At 43.2% G+C, this 22,010-nt stretch overlaps 1 protein-coding gene across 2 annotated transcripts in view; it reads right to left on the reverse strand.

Annotated features, from left to right (window-relative positions):
* Positions 1-22,010, reverse strand: part of LOC117518329 (BMP/retinoic acid-inducible neural-specific protein 3-like) — a 178,325-nt gene that overhangs the window by 42,379 nt on the left and 113,936 nt on the right. For both annotated transcript variants that reach the window (XM_034179433.1, XM_034179432.1), the window contains 2 exons: positions 10,298-10,403; positions 9,913-10,149 (listed from right to left, as the gene is read on the reverse strand). In XM_034179433.1, coding sequence (XP_034035324.1) covers positions 9,913-10,149; positions 10,298-10,403 — 343 coding nt within the window. The remainder of the gene's footprint in view (positions 1-9,912; positions 10,150-10,297; positions 10,404-22,010) is intronic.

Consider the following 22,010-nt stretch of genomic DNA (forward strand, 5'->3'; position numbering starts at 1 on the left):
AACAGGGACCCACAACTACAAGACCCACGTCCTTCCCATGAATCTGATATGGATGAGGACCAGGAAAGAGAGTCTGAAGAGGAGATCAATCCACAAGACTCGGAAGAGGATGAACCGCTATCTGTGGTAGGGGAAAGAGAAGTCTCACACCCAGAACTACGAACTGGACGCTACAGAGGACGAAAGAAAGAAGTTGGGGTGTATAATGTGCGTGTAGCATCAGAGAGAATTGCAAGAGATGTCAGGGTCAACCCAGTGGAGACCCGAGACAAGCGACAAACCTATGCTCCAGAAGTTGGACAAACTGAGTATGACATCCCAGAAGAGTGGACTGAGCGACAACATGAAAAGAAAACTCTCGAGGTAACAGCCACTGTTGGAGAGTGGGCTAATATACTAATATGGCCCTTCTATCCTACACTGACTTCCTGTAAAGAGTTAACAAATAACTTCAGAGTCGCCTATTTAGGCGTTGCCCATGATGTGATGTTGAGAAAACTAAAAACAGCAGCTTTACACTGGTCACGGCAAGTGTTGAGAGAAATTAATGTAGAAAATCTGGATGATGAAGGAGAAACAATTCCACCATCGTCAGGATTACAAGCGAGCCTCCCAAATCAGGACTTTCCTGCTGGATCTAGAGAGCAAAGTCTGCCAGCAATTCAAGCTGAAATTCAAGCAGACGGCAGGGAATTCCGGGAATTCAAGAAATTAAAGATGCTGGTGAGAGAGAAAGAACCAAATGAAGACCTAAAGGACTATTTGAAAGAAGTGTGGCCCCTTATTGACAGAGCTTCTAACAGCGAAGAGGGTAAATCTATGTGGCTGGCCCAAGTAACCAGTCAACCCATCAGTCAGGGTGAACCAGCATGAAACCATTATGCCAGGTTAGTGTTGGAAGATCCCAATGACGAAGATTCCAATATCGCTCGAGCTAAAGCTGGACTAGACAAAGGTCAAACATTAGTTCAAGTTTGGCATGGGCTAAAACAGACGATTTTGCCACAACGCTATGTAAGGGCACTGAGAGAGGTCACTAAGGGAAGAAGAGGGGAGATAACCTTTGTGAAAATGCCCATAGATGGCACTACAGTCCCACAAATGGACGCAGTGGTGAAGAGCTGGGATCTGGAGCAGCAGTTCTATGAAGAAAAGAGGAAGAAGGAGAGCACACCGAGATCAGGACAAAAACCGGTGGGAGTGGAGAAAAGAAATTCAATGCAAAAACCACCACCTCCTCAGCCACATCAAACACCACAGAAGAATAATCAAAGGCCTCCCGTTGGACAATGGAGCTCTCGGCCGAGAGGTCCACCACCTCCACCAACACAATCGCAACCTACACCTGCACCTCGTAGTGGTGGCTATCTCCCTAAAGAGGAGTATGACAACTTAACTCCAGAACAAAGGAAAGCCCTCCAGGAAGTCCACCAAGCCTCAGCAGTGGATGGAGGGCAGAAGAAGTAATGGCTTCAGAGGCGCAGATCACGCTAGACCATGCCTACTGGGAGGGGGACAATATATACTCTGATGTGGATGGAGAACCGTACCTGGTGGACACGGGAGCAGAGGTGTCCATGACCCGCAGAAGCCTCGTGACCAAAGGATACCTACTGATCCAGTATGCAAATGCGGCAACGGAGAAAAGGCCATTTGGAATATGGAAAGGGGTAGTTTGGATAAAAGGCCCCTTTAATTTGATAACAGTCAAGGATTTGAGAGAATTGCATCGGCCCAAAAGGCTTCGAACTCTAATAAGACGACGAGTGAAAAAATTACAAGCAAGAGTTGTACGTATGGATATGACTCCAATTGGAAAGAGTCTGGTAAGCTGGTACAAAGAAGTGGATGAACCAGCTGTCACAGAAGAAAAGATTGAAGAAAGTGATTTCTCTGAAGCAGGGAAAGAAAAATTGAGGGACATTATCTCCGAAGCTAAAGTAGCACGATTTAAAAATGATTGTGGAGATTTGGGGGCTAAATACATTCATGTCATCGAAGGAGGAGTACATCCACCGGTGCGACAATATCCCTTGAACCCTGCGGCGGTTGAGGAAATGGATAAAATAGTAAAAGAATTGGAAGCTTTGGGGATCATTCGAGTGGAACTGAATCCGATTACTAACAGCCCCATCCAAGCAGTTAAGAAGCCAGAGTCGGCAGGAGGAGGCTGGAGACCAGTAATCAACTTCAAGGCTCTCAATCGACGAACAATAGCCAATAGAGCGAGCTTCATAAATCCCCAAGGAGCACTGAAAACGCTCCAAATTAAGAGATACAAATCATGCATTGATCTGGAAAATGGATTCTTTTCCCTGCGATTAGCAAAACAGTCACAAGGGAAAACGGCATTCACACATAAAGGGAAAAGTTATGTGTGGCAACGACTCCCGCAGGGATACAGAAATTCACCAAATGTGTTCCAAGCAGCAGTAATGGAAATACTAAAAGATCTGGGAGTAACAGTCTACATCGATGATGTGTTTATCGCAGATGATGATGAAAATGAACACCTAATGCAGCTGCAAAAGGTGATACAGAAGCTCACAGAAGACGGATTAAAACTCAACCTGAAGAAATGTCAGTTTGGACAATTCAAGGTTAACTATTTGGGGTTCCAGGTATCATCAGACCTGGGACTCTCAGACGTATACCGAGAAAAATTGAGTCAGATTAAACCACCGCAATCTGAGAATGACCTACAGAAAATATTGGGATTGTGTAACTATGTGAGAGATCACGTTCCACACTATCAGAGATACGTGAAGCCCCTTTATGCTCGTCTCAAGAAGAAACCTAATGGACAAGAGCAAAAGCAATGGATTTGGACAGCTGCAGATCAGGATTGCTTGGAAAAGCTAAAGAAAGCCATTCAAGACGCAGTTAGGCTGGAGCCACGTAGTCTGACTACTCGTCTGCTAACCGAAATAAGCTGTGAAGAAGAGGATTCGGTGGTAAAAGTGAGCAATGAAGGAGGGGGTATGGTAACATTGTGGAGCTGTACTCTGTCTTCGATTGAGAGAAAATATCCACCAGAAGAAAAAGAACTGGCAGTCCTGGCTAGATACTGGAGTGCGTTAAAAGAACTTGCACAAGGTCAGGGAATAAAAGTTATCACTCAAAGCCAAGTCCACCGGTTCCTAAGAAAAGGAACTATTGAGAGTACTAAAGCCACAAATGCCAGATGGGGAAGGTGGGAGGACATCCTGCTAGACCCTGAGCTGGAAATTGGGCCAAAACAGTCGGCGACAAAAAAGTTGCCAAAGGAGAGGCAACTCCCTATGGAGCCATACGACTGGACTATGTACACTGATGGGTCGAAGAAGGGTACAGAAAATATAGCTTATTGGGGCTATATTCTGAAGTATCAAGATAAGGAGAAATATCGTCAAAAAGGTCAAACGCCAGGGAGTGCCCAAGCCGGAGAAGTTACAGCAATACTGGAAGGACTCTTGGAGTTAAGCAAGAGGAGAGTAAAAAGGGCTAAAGTGATTACAGACAGTCATTACTGCACACAAGCCCTGAAAGAGGACTTATCCATTTGGGAAGAAAATGGATTCGAGGGAGCTAAGGGGAAGCCTGTAGCTCATATGGATTTGTGGAGGAAAATAGCCAAGTTGAGGCTAACAATGGACTTAGATGTGGTACATCAGAAGGCCCATGTAAAAGAAGGAGCACATTGGAGCGGGAGCGAAGAAGTGGACCGCTATGTGCAGCTGAGAAAAGTCGTCGTTGTCGGGATCAAGAAGTGGGAACAGACACCCAAGGGAAGGGTAGTTCCAAAAGAGTCCGTGAAAGAAGTGGTGCTGGCCGTACATGAAGCGCTTGGCCATGCAGGCACCATTCCCACACGGAAGGAGCTGGAGAAGCTGCAACTTTGGATTCCAAGAAACCAAGTCTGCCGAGTTCTCAAAGACTGTGAAGTATGTGGTCGATACAATGCAGGACGACGAGGACAAAGGGTGGATGGTTTCACCATAAAGAGTACTGTTCCATGGGGATCAGTATGCATGGATGTTGCCGGGCCCATGGGGGTGACCGGTAAGAAAGGAGAAAAGTATCTGTTGGTGCTTGTGGACTCTATGTGGGGCTATGTGACTGTTAAGCCTGTGAGAAAAGCCAATGGCAGCAGTGTGATCAGCATGTTGGATCAAGTGTGTTCAAATCTGGGGATACCTAGGGAGCTGAGAACGGACAATGGGACACATTTCCGTAATGCTCAGGTCGACCAGCGGTGCCAGAAAAATGGAGTAACGAGAATTTACTCGCCCCCATACACTCCTCAAGCAAATGGAGTAGTGGAAAGGGCTATTGGACTGGTGAAAACCTGGATTGGGAAAAATGCTAACACGAAGGAATGGAGTACTAAGGCCCTGGAAATTGGACAGGCCCTGAATGACCGCCATCGTACCGGCAGGCCCACCCCTTTGCAAGAACTGAACCAACGCCCATTTTCGACACCGGAAGTGGGGCGGAGTCAGACTAAAAGGGACAGAGAACCAGAACCAAAGATCCCATTTAAGGTTGGGCAGAAGGTGTGGGTGAGAGCCCAAGATCACCTAACCAACACTGCTGTTAAACCTAAGTATGAGACCACAGATACAGTAGTGAAGATACTGGACAGTAACACAGTAGAATTGAAGAAGAAGGGAATCCAAGGAGTGGAGCAGCTGAAGCCAACTCCTAACTAAGACAAAACCAGGAGCTAAACATGGCCAAAAACACCCAAGATCTTCCACCCTTCGTCAGAATGGCCACTGTCAATGGGGTGGTTGCCTTAAGAAGAACAAGAAATGACCTCTGGGCAGGCAGAGCCCTGAGGAAACTATATCATGCAAAGAAAGGATTTTTATCTCATGAAAAGGAGTTATTACAATGGAAAAAAGTTGAGAATCACTGTGTGATTTGCCGCGAAGACGTACAGCTGACGGTCCAATGGTCGGGACCTGGGGTTAGAAAACCCCCAATTCCAGATGGGGCAAAAAATGAGTTCAAGCAATTACTTCACAAGCCGGTGAAGGTTTTGGATGCACTAGTATGTGGGTTATGCCGACTAACCCAGTTGCCAAGAATGGTCTTTCACACCCAGTGGGACATACGTGGCGACAATGTGGATATGCAGGTGTGTTCATGCTATTGGAATGGAGATGAGATCGAGTATTGCCTGGTGTGTAAAGCAAGAACTCATATGGGAAGACTACTGCATGTGGCAAGAGCAGAAGGATGGCAAGTGAGAAGGTTTTTGGACCCCCTGAGGACCTTTCACACCGGTGAAGCCTGTTGGGCTAATCCTGCAGCAACAGTTGCACTTGATCAAGCAGAAGGGAATCAAGGCAGCGGTGACATGAGTCCAACGGCACCAAGTGTCTATTTGATGTTGGACACAACTGGAGCAGGAGGAAGTGACCAAGCTGCAGGAGGTGGTGAGCGAAAGCCGTCTTTGTTGCATGAAGCTATACATCAAAGTTGGTCCCATGGTCCAGAGTATGGGCAAACTTATGACCCTCCAATAGACACAGTGCAAATTCCACTGGTGTTCAGAGTGTATAGAGATCCGGAGCGACCCGGATATACAGACATGATGGGAGGACTGACAGATGATCAACAGCAAAAAGCCCAAGAAGAAGGATGGATCGGCCCTTGGGAATTGACAACTTGGGCCAAATTGATAGACGAAGTTCTAAAAAAACCCAGAAATTCTACTGGAAGATGCAGAAGAGGTGCCACAAGAAAAAGGGGGCAGAGAAACCCTCATGTATTATTTTACCACTGGACTAGATGCCTGGGGAAATAAAGCAGCAAAAATGAAGAAGAAGTCAGCCGAGTACCACGTGACACCCGAAGAATGGGTGAGAAGGAGGAGGATACAATCTATGGGGGGAGTGGCTAGCAGAGTGGACACTCCTAGTAGGCCGGACCAAACAATTAAGTTGCGGCTCACAGTGCTGATGGTGTTGGTCCCCTATGTGGGGGTTTATTCTGTCGGAGCACATGTTGACCTCCTGGAGGAACAGCAGCAGTCGTTACACCAACCGACCCAAGGTGAGGAAAAATCAAGAAAGTCTCAGAGTCGCTGGATGTTTCCCTCCATTTTCCGCGGGACAAGGAAGAAGTAAAAAGAAGCGGCTGTTTGTAAAATGTCGCAACGACCAGATGTAAATAGAGTACCCATTATTAATAATCGAGGAAGACTTGGACCCTACATACAATGTGGCTTCGATGCTGAGAAACTATACTTAAATTGGCCAGAAAAAGATTTTGAAGAAGATTGGGAACTAGCATCTAATGGATATTATGTCTCAAATTATGAATATAAAAGAGATGCCGACTTAACCGAGACCACAGGACAAAAACTACTTGCTGAACGAGTGCTGAGCGATGCAAGTCTGCAGCATTGGTACATGAAAGGACGCCGAAGAATACCCCAATCAGTTCCAAGATGTCCAAACACCTACCCTTGGATATTAAATGTGGTTTACTTACAGCTCAAAGACCTGAGATTCACATTGAGATGGGGGATTAATTATGTTGAGCCACTCCAAGGAGTCTATGTTGAAATATACCTTAACCAGTGCTTGATCTGGACGACAAGCCCCAACATGCGACGTCAATTGAACAGACGACTGCAAGACCCAAGATATCATGTTTTAGATAACCAGACATTAAATTTGAGAGTTATCGATCAACCCCTAGCCTGTATGAGCTGCCTGCCCCCAACCATACCAGCGATTTTTGTAAATCAAGATTTCTTCTATCTGTACAGAAGAGGAGTCTGGAACTATTGTCAAGCAAGGAAGATTCAGCTTCAAATTGAGCCCAAGGATCAAGAAGGGAAGCCTATAGTTCCCCTTTATCTAGCCTTATCACAAACCAGGTATTCTGGACACCAGTTTTGGCAGCATTGGCAAGATCTATGGAACTATGTACCTCCACATCAGGTACAGAGGATCCCAGAGGGACCCCTCCCTAAACCTGACAGAATGATTGTTATGATGTGGAAGTGGGCGTGGAAAGGAATGGATTCAGAACTTAAACACCCATCTCCCATCTACACTCATCTCTTTAAGAGACAACAACTATTCCCTATGGTGGTGCATCTTGGCAGAAAGAGAAAGAGACCGATGGCGGAGTGACAACTCACTCTGAATCATGCTGCGGACCTTCAAACTGGATGAAAATAATGTAAATAGTCTACGATCCGGGACTAGAGGACTTACACCATTTTTGGAATTACCCTACAAGAAAATATGTTTAAGCTGGCCACAAAAGGATTACAAAGAAAAAGGATGGTTGCTGGGGACAGGAGGATACTTTGTGGATAATGATTCATGTAAGAGGACTGCTGACCTTGCAGAGCCTGGAATATACACTCCTCTGGAAGCTATCGTGAACAAAGTTGGACAACACTGGAATTGCCCTGGGGTCGGATGGAAGTTTTACCCAATTCCCCGGTGTCCAGACTCATATCCCTGTATCTTGAACGTAGTGTATGTACAGAAAAGAGGCTACAGGTTTAAAATAAGGTGGGGATCTAATTATGTTGATCCATTACAGGGAATGTATGTGGATATTTGGCTTGGATCTTTCCAGATCTGGACCAGTAGTCCCTATATGTTTAAAAGACTTCAACTACAAGAGGAACGTTCAACTTTCTGTTTGATTGAGAAACAAACTTTGCCAATATGCACGACAGTACAGCACCTTGACATTGAGAAAGGCGGAGGTCTCCCACCTATTAGAAGTGGATGGCGAACCAGAGTACTAGTGGGGCTGTGGCAACCCCCAAAGGCTATACTGTCACGACTTAGCATAAAGTCGGGAAGAGGACTATTCCGGAGATCAACTCCTCTGTACTCTGTGATGGCGCAATATGTGTACAGTGGAACGGCATATTGGGACGCCTATGAGGATATCTTGCACCTACGTAGAGAATTGAATCCAGCATCTTCAGTGTTTCTACACACCCCAGGGACCACCGCCTGAAATGAAGGAGGTGACAGTCGTCACTTGGAAATGGGCGTGGCGAGGACTAGATATTAGACTCCCATGGTCATGTCCTTTGTTAGTCACCCTTCTTCAGCAACGAGCATCAAACGTCTCTGTTGGGAGCACGAGACAAACAATAGCACCTAAGATCATCTATCTCTGAGATGGAAGAACCACGGGAAGACAGCGTGATCACCACGCAACCTCAAAGAATCAACGAAAGACCAAGAGAAGAGGAGTTTGGCATAGAAATGCCACAGCTGCAACGACCCCAAAAGCTGGAGCCACTGCCAACAGTACCAAGTGAATTCTACTACGAAAATGTTGGAAGAAAGCAGCAGCAACAAAGCCAGCCGTGGAAGAAAAAGTGCCTCCAATGTTGGAGTTTGATGGCCAGGATTACAGCATTATTAGTCGGCATTGCTGTACTTCTAGCTATCCTGTACCACTATGGTAGTACGCCCTGGACCTTAACCCATATCAGGGTCCAGTACGCAACAACTAAAACTTTCCAACAGACATGTTGGGGAGTTGAATCAAGAAACATCTACATGATGATGATGAGGAGGATGATGATCTACAGCAAAAGGCTCTAAAAGGTTTGTCTGGTTTTTAATGAAAATAACACATCCTGGGGACTCGCTGTACGAGTCACTAAATTCAAAATCTAGCAACATTCCAAGAGCCCTGATCCATAAGAGGAGAGCTGCCGAATGGTGTCCACCTGGAGGTCTCTCACAGTTTCTGGAAAAATTTGATGCAGCAAAGCTCCAAATCATTCAGACATTTATTCGCAATAAAAATCCGACGAGAGGGGTGGACCACTGCTCACACAAAGCCTGCTCACAGGCGAATGATGCAACTGACAGGCGTGAAAAAACTCACACATGCGCACGAAGGTTCAAGCTTGGCTGATGCAATCACACGTGATTCAAATCCATATGGTTTTTGCAAAAAATAAAAAGGTCGGATACTTTTCTAACAGACCTCGTGTATATATATATATATATATATATATATATATATATATATATATATATATATATATATATATATATATATATATATATATATATATATATATATATATATATATATATATATATATATACTAGGAAAAAAGTGTGGTGAAGAGATATTGTACTGCACTCTTTGGTAGTTTCCTGCCCAAGGTTAACAATGTATTGGTACAAAGGTACATAGTCTCTATTTATAAATTTCCATCTGTGTCAATGACTCAGTGAGTTCAGTGTGTCTTCTTTTGCTGATAAAGGCACAGAGCTGGAATTGAGTTCTGTACCGAAGGACACATTTCTGACACTTGGATGTCTGCATTCTGGGCACATTCCTGCCCTCATTTCACACCTGGTTATTAAAACATAAACTTTGAAAGTAATTGCACTTAGGGACATTTCAGCTAAATATGAGGAGCAGAAAAAAGACATTCATTTTGCTTCCATCTGAGTAATAATCACCAAGGCAGGGTGACTGAGCACAGCAATAATAACCAAACATTATGTTAAGAGCTGCCATTCAAACTCTGTTTCCCCAGTGATATGAAAAGCTGGACAGGCAATAAATGGTTTTTATAGCTGATTAATCTGCCCCAGACATATTGTAAACTACCTCAGCCGAAAGCAATTTTTTTTATCCAGCCATGTCACACTGTTAATTTGCTGAATGCAGATCTTCTGCCAGGACACATGATTCACAACTACCATAACTATTATAGTCCTGACATTTACCTATGAATCTTAGAATAGGGAGCAACTTTCACTTGGGCTCCTCACTCAGCTTTTACCATGCAGGACAAAAAGGTTTAATTCTCACTCCCTCTCACATGAGGGATTTATCATCTGCAAGTTTTGTTTTCTTGCATTTTGAAGGCACAGAAAAATAAGCAAGACTATTCTTTTTTTTACATACCAGATTCTTCAAACTCTTTGTAGAGCATTCCCCACGTCTCTGTGATCCTCTGCAGGCTCTCTTCCATTGCTTGAATGTCCATATAGGGGCAGTTGCATTCTGGGAACTTGGGGTCACAGGTGCACCAGCAGTCACCAAACTTGCACACAAATTCTCCTTCTCCATTACAGGCTATGTAGCTAAGAGCCGCCTGCACAAAACCCTCCCTCAGGTAGTCCGGAAGGATCACCTGCAACCCTGCACAACCAGCCTGGGTTCAGTGTTCATCAAAATGTGAATTTATCGAGCCTTCATGGAGGCAAGATGCTGACAGAGTTGTTATAAAGTTGTAAAATCTGATGTTTTTAGGTCAGCTGCAGATAAATATGATAAAAAGAACACAAACCTTGTAGCTGAACTTTGTTTTCAGGACTCTGAACCAGCACAGAGCTGACGGAGTCCAGGTTGTCATAGTTACTGCATCCAAGAGGACCTGTGCGGGTTTCTGTCACCTGGGTTACAACAAATATAAAATCTCCTTTAAAAAAAAATCGACACTGCATTCATATTTACCACAAATACGAGGTGTATTAGATAAGAAACCGACACTTTTTTTTTTTTAACTATATGGATTTGAATGACGTGCGATTACACCAATCATGCTTGAACCCTCGTGTGCATGCGTGAGTTTTTTCACGCGTGTTGGTGACGTCATTTCCCTGTGGGCAGGCCTTGAGTGAGATGTGGTTCAGCCCTCTCGGCTGAATTCCTTTCTTTCACACGCTGCTCGAGACGGCGCGCGTTGCTTTATCAAAATTTTTTCTGGACCTGTGAGGAATATCCGAGTGGACACTATTCGAGAAATTTAGCTGGTTTTCGGTGAAAAGTTTAATGGCTGATGAGAGATTATGGGGTGTTTCTGTCGCTGTAAGGACTTCCCATGGAGCGGGACGTCGCGCAGCACTTCGAAGCACCATCGTCGGCCTGTTTCGACCTGAAAACATCCTAATTTAAGGCTTAATTCACCCAGGACATCGTGAGAGAACAGAGAAGATTCAGAAGAGGCCGGCATGAGGACTTTATGTGGACATTCCACTGTATAAGGACATTTTTTAATGAAAGACGTGCGCGCAAATTCGCCGAGTCATTTCCGTGTCGACTCGGCGAATCTGTGTGCGTCGCGACAGGAAAAACACCTCCGTGTTGAAAACCATTTGTAAAATTCAGGCGGCTTTTGATGGCTTTCAACAAGTGAGTAACTGAGAAATTGTTTAACAGCTTGGGCATGTTCCAACTTGCCCGTTAAGGTTTCCAACGGAGGTGTTTTTCCTGTCGCGACCCCCCGCGGTCGGGTCAGGCCCGACATGCGATTCTGCCCGCACGTCTTTCATTACAAAATGTCCGTTAACAATGGAATGTCCAAATAAACTCCTCATGCCGACTTCTTCTGAAAGTTCTCTGTTCTCTGATGACTTCCTGGGTCAACAGAGCCTGAAATGTTGAAGTTTTCAACTTGAAACAGCGAGACGCTGCCGCCTCGAAGCGCAGATCGCTGTCAGGTGCCGTGGGCCATCCTTAAAGCGACACTACCAGACCAAAATCTCTCATCAGCCGTTAAAATTTTTACCGAAAACCAGCTGAATTTATCGAATGGTGTCCACTCAGTTGTGCCTTACAGTTTTTGAAAAAAAAATTTATCAAACAAAGCAGCAGTCTCTGAGCCATTCCTAAACAATGAAAAAAATTGACGAGAGGGTGGGCCACTCCTCACTCAAAGACTGCCCACAGGTGAATGACGTAACCGACAGGCGTGAAAAAACTCATGTCTGATGTAATCACGTATTCAAATCCATATGGTTTTTGAAAAAATAATAAGGTCGGATACTTTTCTAACAGACCTCGTATATGGTTTCTTGACAGGCAATTCTAAATTTGGGGGGAAAAAAAATAAACATACTGGTTTCAAAAAACAATCAAACCATCTTTGTAAAAGTCAGTGTCTCTTTGATTTAAAAGAAAATAGTTCTCAATAAACTGTAATGTCAACAGGGTAAAAAGTAAAGTTGAACAATTACTTATTTTACTTGTTTTATTTGCATTTGCTGCTGTAAATAAATTTACTCTCAACATGTATATTTAATGTATTTACCAAATTTTCCTGAGTATAAGTTATAGATACACTCAACAAAAATATAAAAGCAACACTTTTGGTTTTGCTCCCATTTTGTATGAGATGAACTCAAAGATCTAAAACTTTTTCCACATACACAATATCACCATTTCCCTCAAATATTGTTCACAAACCAGTCTAAATCTGTGATAGTGAGCACTTCTCCTTTTCTGAGATAATCCATCCCACCTCACAGGTGTGCCATATCAAGATGCTGATTAGACACCATGATTAGTGCACAGGTGTGCCTTAGACTGCCCACAATAAAAGGCCACTCTGAAAGGTGCAGTTTTATCACACAGCACAATGCCACAGATGTCACAAGATTTGAGGGAGCGTGCAATTGGCATGCTGCCAGCAGGAATGTCAACCAGAGCTGTTGCACGTGTATTGAATGTTCATTTCTCTACCATAAGCCGTCTCCAAAGGCGTTTCAGAGAATTTGGCAGTACATCCAACCAGCCTCACAACCACAGACCACGTGTAACCACACCTTCCCAGGAACCACCACATCCAACATGTTCACCTCCAAGATCATCTGAGACCAGCCACCCGGACAGCTGCTGAAACAATCAGTTAGCATAACCAAATATTTTCTGCACAAACTGTCAGAAACCGTCTCAGGGAAGCTCATCTGCATGCTCGTCGTCCTCATCAGGGTCTCGACCTGACTCCAGTTCATCATCGTAACCGACTTGAGCGGGCAAATGCTCACATTCGCTGGCGTTTGGCACGTTGGAGAGGTGTTCTCTTCACGAATGAATCCCGGTTCACACTGTTGACAGCGTCAGTGTACATATGGTCCTACTCTTGCCAGAGTGGGACCATATTTACACTGTCAGTGTTAATTTAACACTACCAGTGTTAGTTTTACACAGGTGATTTTATTGTGTAGGAGGTGAATGTTTAATAATACGTGTATTACAGTGGTGACTTCCTGTTCAGCTGTGTTGTGGTGCTACACTGGGCCTCTGATGCACGCACAGTGCCACAGACATGCTATTATGTAACAGCTGTGTTGTGGCGCTACACCGGGCCTCTGACCCACACACAATGCCACATACATGTTATTACATAACAGCTGTGTTGTGGCCCTACACCGGGCCTCTGATGCACACACAGTGCCTCATACATGTTATGACGTAACAACATTGACCACCTCCCTGGCCGGGGTCCGGTGGAGGTGGACAAACGTGGCACAGCATGTTGGTAGGCTTTGCTGTGACAGATCGATATCAGAGCTTAATCAACTGCGATCAGATCATTTCAGATGCTGTTTTGATGCCTTCAGAATATGTAAATTGTGGTCAGATGGTTTTCAGATTACACATGGACCGTCGTCGGATAGGTGTCCCATCTTGATGGTCCCGGAGAGTTCTGAACATGTGCGTCACACTCGGGATCGCCGGCCAGTTTTGACCACCTGTGTCGACTTCTGCAGATAGCTGTCAGAATGTTTTGGATCTGAAATCCGTCACCTTTTAGATGTGCACCAATTCAGAAGTCTGATGCCACTCTGTGTGATTCCGGCTATGTGTGACGGGTGAATTAGATTTTTACTCAGTTTGTCACTATTTATACCCCCGTAACACATAGCCAGAGTCACATATAAGTGTCAGATTTGTGGGACACCTGTCAGATGGCGATCCATGTGCAATCTAAGGACCATCTAATCACAATTTACATATTTTGATGGCAGCAAAAAGGGGTCCAAAATGATTTGAGTGCTTATGAGGGAACCTCGAGATGGATCTTGCGCAGCAAAGCCTGCCGGTATGATCTGCACGTGCCCCCCACCCCCACCCACCCAAAAGAAGCTGTGGCACGCTACATCATGATACTAATGATGAATTTTTATCATGTATTATTATGCATTATCAGTGAATGTGAACATGGGCTATCAAACCGAAAGCTCTATGCGGGACTGTGTACACACAGCCGCAAATCTGAACAGGCTGTTATATCCACAATAGACCTTACAGTACAGATATTTGTCCATTCCTTCCTGTGGGTGATGTAAATAATGTGAAATATTTTCTCCATCATATCTATATATAACACAGGCAGCCGTACCTCTCTGTGGTGCGCAGTAACGCGTCATTGCACGCATCAGGCTCTGAGCTGAACAGATCTCATGATGTAATAAAAGATCACCTTGTAACTCTGTAGGAGATATGACATGGAACTGTTGTGCCAGGCTTGACAGCATTAATAAACATGAATCTCACCTCCAACAGCGGTCCAGGAGTTTTTCACAGCGTGGACATGGATGTGGGGCCATGGACCGCAGCCTGTGGTTAAAATCCTCTCACCCAAAATAAAAAATGTATCCCATGTGATAATCCCACCACTGCGGTGTCTGGAGTTGCGTTATGCTCCTGAAGTGAGCAAAGAAGAAAAAAGAAATTAAAGTTCGTAGGCACTCCGTCTGACGCAGGGGACAGCATGGCATGCTGCCAGCAAACTTTGAGAGAAGCTGTCCAGTGGCACTAAGCGCACACACCCCATGGCTCATGCAGCATTATGTATACACACACACAGACACACGGCACATGAGGAACACAGCGCTCCAGTCCCGTGTTTGCCATCCAGACATTTGGAGATTGGGCAGTCTGCAGCACCTTTTATGGCCGTCGGACAGCAGTCTGTGTCATCTACCTGTTGTCTACATGCAGTTTGGATGCCATCATGCAGGCGTGGCCATGGTAATCTGGGTGCGTTCTGACACGGCTGACCACGCCTCTTTTCCTCCTGACTGTGTCAGATTAAGGCAATATTTGCCGTATGGGGCATGGTTCCTGCACTGTAAAAAGAGAATGTTTGAACCAACTTAAAGTGTTACAATTTGTAAAAACCTGAATGAATTAAGTTGTTTAAACTTAATTTTGAAAGTTAAATCAACTCTAACTTACAAATGTAAGTTCAAACAACTTAATTCAATCAGGTTTTTACAAATTGTAACACTTTTGAAAGTTGGTTCAAACATTCTATTTTTTCAGTGTGCACGTTCTTGCTATGTGTAACAGGATTTAATGTGTTAACACTGCAGGTAGCAGATTTGGATTTCTTTGCATTTGAGCTATCGTTCTACAGACTGATTAAATGATTCTTGCAAGTGTGAAAGGAGATGATTCCAAACAAAGGAAAACCTTGATATGATCTCTGCTCATCACATGATTAAATTAAGCCTGATGCAGAGTGGCTGAAAAAAAAAATTTTGAGAAAGGTATAAAAATGAAGAAAAATCTCTCTTTTCAAAAGGTGGCATACACACATAGCTCAGATGCAGCTCTACCTTCAAATAGAATTGCTATTCACTGCTTGGGGTGGGGGTGGGGGGGGGTAACTTTTCTCAAAGTTTTTTTAACATCCACACAGATGCTGAGAATGACAGCCTCAACACTGCATTTAATCTATTGTTAGACTCGACTGGCTTTGCTCAAAATGTAAATGAGTCCACCCACCACTTTAATCATACCTTAGATCTTGTTCTGACTTATGGTATGGAAATTGAAGACTTAACAGTATTCCCTGAAAACCCCCTTCTGTCTGATCATTTCTTAATAACATTTACATTTACTCTGATGGACTACACAGTAGTGGGGAATATGTTTCATTACAGTAGAAGTCTTTCAGAAAGCGCTGTAACTAGGTTTAAGGATATGATTCCTTCTTTATGTTCTCCAATGCCATATACCAACACAGGGCAGAGTAGCTACCTAAACTCTGTGAGTGAGATAGATTATCTCGTCAATAGTTTTATATCCTCATTGAGGACAACTTTGGATGCTGTAGCTCCTCTGAAAAAGAGAGCCTTAAATCAGAAATGCCTGACTCCGTGGTATAACTCACAAACTCGCAGCTTAAAGCAGATAACCCGTAAGTTGGAGAGGAAATGGCGTCTCACTAATTTAGAAAATCTTCACTTAGCCTGGAAAAAAAGTCTGTTGCTCTATACAAAAGCCCTCCGTAAAGCTAGGACATCTTACTACTCATCACTAATTGAAGAAAATAAGAACAACCCCAGGTTTCTTTTCAGCACTGTAGCCAGGCTGACAAAGAGTCAGAGCTCTATTGAGCCGAGTATTCATTTAACTTTAACTAGTAATGACTTCATGACTTTCTTTGCTAATAAAATTTTAACTATTAGAGAAAAAATTACTCATAACCATCCCAAAGACATATCGTTCTCTTTGGCTGCTGTCAGTGATGCCGGTATTTGGTTAGACTCTTTCTTTCCGATTGTTCTGTCTGAGTTATTTTCATTAGTTACTTCCTCCAAACCATCAACATGTCTATTAGACCCCATTCCTACCAGGCTGCTCAAGGAAGCCCTACCATTAATTAATGCTTCGATCTTAAATATGATCAATCTGTCTTTATTAGTTGGCTATGTACCACAGGCTTTTAAGGTGGCAGTAATTAAACCATTACTTAAAAAGCCATCACTTGACCCAGCTATCTTAGCTAATTATAGGCCAATCTCCAACCGTCCTTTTCTTTCAAAAATTCTTGAAAGGGTAGTTGTAAAACAGGTAACTGATCATCTGCAGAGGAATGGTCTATTTGAAGAGTTTCAGTCAGGTTTTAGAATTCATCATAGTACAGAAACAGCATTAGTGAAGGTTACAAATGATCTTCTTATGGCCTCAGACAGTGGACTCATCTCTGTGCTTGTTCTGTTAGACCTCAGTGCTGCTTTTGATACTGTTGACCATAACATTTTATTACAGAGATTAGAGCATGCCATAGGTATTAAAGGCACTGTGCTGTGGTGGTTTGAATCATATTTATCTAATAGATTACAATTTGTTCATGTAAATGGGGAATCTTCTTCACAGACTAAGGTTAATTATGGAGTTCCACAAGGTTCTGTGCTAGGACCAATTTTATTCACTTTATACATGCTTCCCTTGGGCAGTATTATTAGACAGCATTGCTTAAATTTTCATTGTTACGCAGATGATACTCAGCTTTATCAACCCATGAAGCCAGAGGACACACACCAATTAGCTAAACTGCAGGATTGTCTTACAGACATAAAGACATGGATGACCTCTAATTTCCTGCTTTTAAACTCAGATAAAACTGAAGTTATTGTACTTGGCCCCACAAATCTTAGAAACATGGTGTCTAACCAGATCCTTACTCTGGATGGCATTACCCTGACCTCTAGTAATACTGTGAGAAATCTTGGAGTCATTTTTGATCAGGATATGTCATTCAATGCGCATATTAAACACATATGTAGGACTGCTTTTTTGCATTTGCGCAATATCTCTAAAATTAGAAAGGTCTTGTTTCAGAGTGATGCTGAAAAAATAATTCATGCATTTATTTCCTCTAGGCTGGACTATTGTAATTCATTATTATCAGGTTGTCCTAAAAGTTCCCTGAAAAGCCTTCAGTTAATTCAAAATGCTGCAGCTAGAGTACTGACAGGGACTAGAAGGAGAGAGCATATCTCACCCATATTGACCTCTCTTCATTGGCTTCCTGTTAATTCTAGAATAGAATTTAAAATTATTCTTCTTACTTATAAGGTTTTGAATAATCAGGTCCCATCTTATCTTAGGGACCTCATAGTACCATATCACCCCAATAGAGCGCTTCGCTGTCAGACTGCAGGCTTACTTGTAGTTCCTAGGGTTTGTAAGAGTAGAATGGGAGGCAGAGCCTTCAGCTTTCAGGCTCCTCTCCTCTGGAACCAGCTCCCAATTCGGATCAGGGAGACAGACACCCTCTACTTTTAAGATTATGCTTAAAACTTTCCTTTTTGCTAAAGCTTATAGTTAGGGCTGGATCAGGTGACCCTGAACCATCCCTTAGTTATGCTGCTATAGACTTAGACTGCTGGAGGGTTCCCATGATGCACTGAGTGTTTCTTTCTCTTTTTGCTCTGTATGCACCACTCTGCATTTAATCATTAGTGATTGATCTCTGCTCCCCTCCACAGCATGTCTTTTTCCTGGTTCTCTCCCTCAGCCCCAACCAGTCCCAGCAGAAGACTCCCCCTCCCTGAGCCTGGTTCTGCTGGAGGTTTCTTCCTGTTAAAAGGGAGTTTTTCCTTCCCACTGTCGCCAAGTGCTTGCTCACAGGGGGTCATTTTGACAGTTGGGGTTTTTCTGTAATTATTGTATGGCTTTGCCTTGCAATATGAAGCGCCTTGGGGCAACTGTTTGTTGTGATTTGGCGCTATATAAATTAAATTGATTTGATTTGATTTGAAAGTTGAGTGAAAACCATTTTCTCTGTAAAACGTCAAAGGCATCTAAGCTGCTGGTTACCATAACCCTGCCCAACATCTAGTGTAGGACACCTGATGTATTTAGAATTTCTGCCCCTGCGCCATACAGCACTAGTGTAAAGACTGGCTAAGATGTCCAGCTTCCTCACTGCAATAACCGATATCTAAATACCCAGTCCCACTGGCGTTTAGGAAAATTGCGTATGAATTGATGCACATGAATTGTGCCCAAACTTGGTTTATATTTGCTAAACATCCGCAATATCCGTGAAACATGCTTGTATGAGTAGGCCGACATCTGCACACGTCTGCAATTATCCACAGAGACACGATTTTCCATTGCCAAGATTTTTGAGCTGCACTAAATTTTGGTTTTGGATGACATCCGCCTTACATACTCAATACATAATCTATGCGCTGTATATCTGCAACTGACGGGGTATTGCAGCTTGGCAGCGGAGTGGGACAGTGTGTAAAATGGATGTATAGTGTGCCTATCACGTCCACATCACATACTAAAATAAGTTGTCGCGAATGCATACAGAGTGGCCACGCATCTGATTTGCGGACAATTTGTGAATGCATTACAAACACTTCATGTAAACCCAAAGTACTATATAAATGTGGCAGACATCGACATACTTGCCAGTCATTGCCAGTCCAGCTATGGAGACATATAGATGTAGTTATGGATCCCCAAATATGTCGTGTGATAAGTTGCTGCCATTCACCAACATACCAATCAACTTGTCCAAGTCCAGCAATTGCTCTACAGGCTGTGGTTTTGGTTTGAATAGTGATGCCGACAGGCCCAAGTGCACTTCTTTTATGTACGCAATGCAGATGCCGCACATCCGCAATACAACCACTGTTTCTGCAACACGTGCGCAATGTATTCTCAATACATCAAATCAAATCAATTTTATTTATATAGCGCCAAATCACAACAAACAGTTGCCCCAAGATGCTTTATATTGTAAGGCAAAGCCTTACAGTAATTACGGAAAAACCCCAACGGTCAAAACGACCCCCTGTGAGGAAGCACTTGGCGACAGTGGGAAGGAAAAACTCCCTTTTAATAGGAAGAAACCTCCAGCAGAACCAGGCTCAGGGAGGGGCAGTCTTCTGCTGGGACTGGTTGGGGCTGAGGGAGAGAACCAGGAAAAAGACATGCTGTGGAGGGGAGCAGAGATCAATCACTAATGATTAAATGCAGAGTGGTGCATACAGAGCAAAAAGAGAAAGGAACACTCAGTGCATCATGGGAACCCCCCAGCAGTCTAAGTCTATAGCAGCATAACTAAGGGATGGTTCAGGGTCACCTGATCCAGCCCTAACTATAAGCTTTAGCAAAAAGGAAAGTTTTAAGCCTAATCTTAAAAGTAGAGAGGGTGTCTGTCTCCCTGATCCGAATTGGGAGCTGGTTCCACAGGAGAGGAGCCTGAAAGCTGAAGGCTCTGCCTCCCAGTCTACTCTTACAAACCCTAGGAACTACAAGTAAGCCTGCAGTCTGAGAGCGAAGCTCTCTCTTGGGGTGATATGGTACTATGAGGTCCCTAAGATAAGATGGGACCTGATTATTCAAAACCTTATAAGTAAGAAGAAGAAATTTAAATTCTATTCTAGAATTAACAGGAAGCCAATGAAGAGAAGCCAATATGGGTGAAATATGCTCTCTCCTTCTAGTCCCCGTCAGTACTCTAGCTGCAGCATTTTGAATTAACTGAAGGCTTTTCAGGGAACTTTTAGGACAACCTGATAATAATGAATTACAATAGTCCAGCCTAGAGGAAATAAATGCATGAATTAGTTTTTCAGCATCACTGTGAGACAAGACCTTTCTAATTTTAGAGATATTGCGCAAATGCAAAAAAGCAGTCCTACATATTTGTTTAATATGCACATTGAATGACATATCCTGATCAAAAATGACTCCAGGATTTCTCACAGTATTACTAGAGGTCAGGGTAATGCCATCCAGAGTAAGGATCTGGTTAGACACCATGTTTCTAAGATTTGTGGGGCCAAGTACAATAACTGCATCCACTGTAATATGTGTATTTTTAGTGACAAATTGGTTTAAGAACTCAATTTGAGCAAAATAATACAAATCAAATATTTGTGAGCGGTCCATTTACTGCGCACCAGCTTGCGAAACATTACTGAAGTGTGAAATAATGGCACAAATCGTTTCTTGCTGATGTGTTACTCCATTCCTGAAGGAAAGCTTCAGTTTGGTTTTATCTCAGATTGAAGACATTTCGATTGACCTTTGCAACAAAGCAGCTTCTTCAGAGAACTTTCTCACCTCATTTGCACAAACAGATATCGTTTGGCACGCTCTCATTTTTCTTGCAACAACAGAGTGTAAAGCACCTAACTGGTGCTCATTTTTCTCTCTTTGCGGTTGCGCGTCACCATATTTTGTTCAGTAATTTGTCCCGTTCAGGCTTGTCAGAGGATAGTTGGTATGAAGTGACAGATGGATGAGGCGAGACAATGAGGGCCAGTCGATCCATAACGCAATCATAGAGGGCTGAAGGGCTCTGGAGCCCGAATGAGGCCAATACTGCGGGCAAAGTGAATACTGTGTGGGGCACCTTAATCAAATGTCCAGAAGAAAAGAGTTTGTGGGGCAAGAAAAAAAATCCACTCCAAATGAAAATCAAATGCATATCTCCTGTTATAATATTTATATCACATTATAAATCCCTTGTTTCTCTTCTGGGGGATTTTTATTGCTGATTGAATGTGAGAAAATGAGATACAACCTAGCTTTCAGGGCCACATGAATATTGAATCCATACAGGGAATTATTTGATATGCCATATGGCGAAAATTGACTGATGAGCACTGTGTTCAATTTCCTCTTTGCATAGCAGCTGCTATTCACCGTGCAGGCATTTTAGTTTATTAAAAACACCTAATAGGACATTATTGGCCACCTGGATGTTGGCACGTGGTGGCATATGTGCACGCACCAAAGGATAGAAGTCCTAAGGTTTATGAGTTTTGTTGTTTTTTGTTTGTGGATTCAAGTTCCTCAATCAGGTTGCTTGAATGAGTCACTAAAATACTTTAAGCACTCAAGCACAAGGAGCAAAAGTTCAATCAACAGACAGGAAGAAAGACGAGTAAAGGGAAGACGAATGCTTTGATCCTGGCCACATCCAGTGAATGAGTCACTCTGAAAGCTAAAAATCTTCTGCAATGAAATGAGGTTTCGCTGCATAAGCTGCCAAACAAATGTGTTCCCACTTGCTACAATAATCTGCCAGCAGAATTTAAATGAGATTTAACTTTAACCCTTCAAAAAATACTCAGTGATATATGGATGCACTGTTAAAGCAGTATTGATCACTTTGTGGACACCAGGGGGCAGAGTAGTTTGAACAAGCTCACGGCTTAATAATCTTTGCATAGTTTGTGGTTTCAACATAAGACTTTTTTGTATTGCTTTTGGATTTGTGTTTGTTTACAATGTTTTATGTTCATTTATGAATGTGCAAATAAAATATTTCTTGTTAAAATAAGCAAATACAACCCACCCAGCTTTCACTACCACTGTGAGAAGTTACATGACTCTCAGCCAATTACCAGTTTTTGGTAGGCAAGCAAGTTGACTCAAAAGGTTTTCAACCTTGACAGAAGTCAGGAGAAGAGTGAACATTTTTCAGTGAAGAACCAATTGGTGTTGATAAA

The sequence above is a fragment of the Thalassophryne amazonica genome, chromosome 10 (genome assembly GCF_902500255.1).
Source record: "Thalassophryne amazonica chromosome 10, fThaAma1.1, whole genome shotgun sequence".
NCBI lineage: Eukaryota > Metazoa > Chordata > Actinopteri > Batrachoidiformes > Batrachoididae > Thalassophryne > Thalassophryne amazonica.